The sequence below is a fragment of the Austrofundulus limnaeus genome, unplaced genomic scaffold (genome assembly GCF_001266775.1).
Source record: "Austrofundulus limnaeus strain Quisiro unplaced genomic scaffold, Austrofundulus_limnaeus-1.0 Scaffold137, whole genome shotgun sequence".
Lineage (NCBI taxonomy): Eukaryota > Metazoa > Chordata > Actinopteri > Cyprinodontiformes > Rivulidae > Austrofundulus > Austrofundulus limnaeus.
The window spans coordinates 1,121,956-1,124,831 of NW_013952539.1; the positions used below are offsets into that span (position 1 = coordinate 1,121,956).

At 42.3% G+C, this 2,876-nt stretch overlaps 1 protein-coding gene across 1 annotated transcript in view; it reads left to right on the forward strand.

The window, feature by feature from the left end:
- The window catches only part of dock3 (dedicator of cytokinesis 3), a gene marked incomplete in the record, with an annotated part of 147,558 nt that extends 145,651 nt beyond the window's left edge, over positions 1-1,907 (forward strand). Inside the window, 1 exon segment of the mRNA XM_014016064.1 lies at positions 1-1,907. Within this exon segment, the coding sequence (XP_013871518.1) occupies positions 1-686 (686 nt within the window).
- Positions 1,908-2,876: the final 969 nt, after the last annotated feature.

Sequence of the window (2,876 nt, forward strand, 5' to 3'; positions counted from 1 at the left end):
AGTCTCCCCTGCACCCTATACCTGCCTCGCCCACCAGTCCTCAGTCCGTCCTGGATGGCAGTAACTCCACGCTGTCCGGCAGCGCCAGCTCTGGGGTCTCCTCCCTCAGCGAGAGTAACTTCGGCTGCCCCACCTCCTCCTCGGACCCCCCAGCCAGCCGGACCGACACTCTGGAGTCCGTCCCCAGCAGCCAGGCCTGGACCACCGACCAGGAGGACCTGGACTCTCCGTACCAGCCCGTCAGGTACAGCATGTCCGAGCCAGATGTCTTGGAGGGAGTCAAACCCCCGCCCTGCCGCAGCCACTCCGCCCCCGGAGGGGTCAACCCAGCGCAGGTGGGCTGTCAGGTCCAGGCTCCGGTTCTGAGCAGTGCTGGAGGCCCACAGCCCCAGCTGGAGGGTCTGCAGCAGCAGCAGCATCTCTTCTACCACCACCACTTCCACCCGCACTACATCCCCCACAATCCCCCTCTCTACCACCTCCACGAGCCCCCTCCAGTCCTGCCCCCCAAACCCTACCTCAGAGAGGGCTGTATCCCTGAGGAGGATCCCCTGGTCACCCAGTCCGGACCTCCGGCCCCTCCTGCTCCTCGACCCATGCCGAGGAAGATCTCCCAGCCCATAATCGCTGCGACCAAGGAGGAGCAGGCCAAGGTGGCGTGGGAGCACGGCATCAGTGAGGAGTGAGATGTTAAAGATAAAATAAACTTTCTGAGGAGAAACTGAGAAAGAAAGAGAAACTAAATCATGAAAAACCTTCAGATTCTGTCCTGCAGGAACCAACAGAGACATTAAAGCTCCATTTTTCTCTCCTCACATCCTTCAGCAGGACAGCTGACGTCACTKCTTCTGTTCGAACTTCAACTTTTTATTTCTCGAGTTAAACTCAGAATCTTGTTTCTATCTTCATTAATACATTTATGAACTCTGACACCTCATAAAACTTTTTTTTATTTTTCTTCTTACGTAACATCATAAACCTACTGAGGGAGGGGTTCTTATAGTACAAATAAATTGCACAATACATTTTTGTTGTTACCTCGCTCTGAACATTTAAAAAAAACGGCACTTTAGTAAAGCAACAGAGCACCAAAACATTTACTCCTCCCATATTTATATGAATATTATAAAAATAAATAAGAAAACTTAATGCAGATCAACTGATCAGGATGTAAAGTGGTTTAATTTAACTGAACCAAACAAAGACGATTATTCCCACCACAAATATCTCTGAATGATGGATCCACCTGAAACAACAGCCTTGATGGAACTGAAGTATTTTTCATTGATCAGATAGTTTATCATTTTTATTTAATGACTGCAGCTGTGTAGAAATATGCAAGATAAACGGTGTTCTGAGCTGATTTGCTGCTTGAAGATGTGCACTCACACTCACACACTGGAGGGTTTTATGCTGTACATGTTGAGATAATTACACTGAGTTGTAACGATGCACAGATGTTTTTTAAGGGTTAAACTTGTCCACATATTATGATGTGCAGGGATGATGTTTATAGAGAATAACAATAGAAAAACATTTAGCCATTTTTTAAAAAGAAAGTAATAAAGTGTAACAAGTGAACATTTTTAACCAGGGTAAGGTTTTGTATGCATGTTTGTTTAAAAGTTGAAATAGAGACTGTGAAAAACAGGAAGCACTGAAGAAACAAAGTGAACTGTGCACTGATGTCCTCGTAGTTTAGGAAAAACATTTGAACTCAACAAGGATGTTCTTTCTGCAAGATTTGTGATAAATGTGATGTGAAGGATACTCTTTTTATTTTATTTTGTCTGTTTGTTTTTCTTTTTTTAAGTTAAAAAAGTTTTAACCACCAGCTCAGATTGTGCTCGCTGTCATCCTGTAAAACCTTATTTCACTGGTTTAAATAAACAGATGTGAACTGTGAACAGCTGCCAACTCACCTGGTTTTCAGTTGTCAAATAGTACTCTTTGTTTCACTATCGCTATGAAAACTAAAAGGTCTGACTCAGAATAAAAATCAGAAGTTCTTAATGTTTCTCCAAAAACTGCAACAAGATAGTTAGCACAAAAATAAAATCTTTGGGCAACAGTTTCGCAACACCTGGGGTACCAGAAGATTTGGCAAATTCTTCCTGTGCACAAGCCACATACTGAGCTCTGCTCATTCCACAAATGCATGTTCCTTACAAATGTGGCACCATTTAAAATAAAATTACCAGGCTTTCAAACGATATGAGATTCTTTCTCATGAAGCATTTTTACAACAAAAAAATAACCTATAACACATACTGTATTTACTTACTTTTTGTTTCAAGTTAATTTTAAACGACTGAGCAAGATAAACACAGTTACATAAAACACACTGATTTATAAGCAATAATAATAATAAACATACAGTGATACTGCAATGAAGTATTAAAAAACACTTAGACACAGGTAAATAAACTCAAGGTAATATTCAAATATGAGCAGCCAGGACATATACCATCGGTATGTGTTGCTCCGGCGAGAACCAGATCTTCAGTGCCGTCTAATAAAGCCCAGGAGCTCATCAAGGAAACCTGCTGCAGGTGAACTCCACCAGCCAATCAGGAAGGTGCAGGTGAAGAACACTAATTGCCACAATAATGAAGCAAAGAAATCACAACAAATGCCTTATTTTCAAATTTGCATAGCCTACCTACATGTCAAGTTGTACAGATTGTCCATAATTTCCACAGATTTTCCCTTATTTTGAAGGTATACAGCAATCCCATGGATTGTTTTCAAGTTTTATAGATTTTTCAAAAACTCAATTTCATATTTATTTTACATCCCAGAGCCTGGGACGTGGTCACGTGACCTCTTTTGCGATGCGCTCACTGACACAGGGTTTAATTCTATGAGCTCGACGC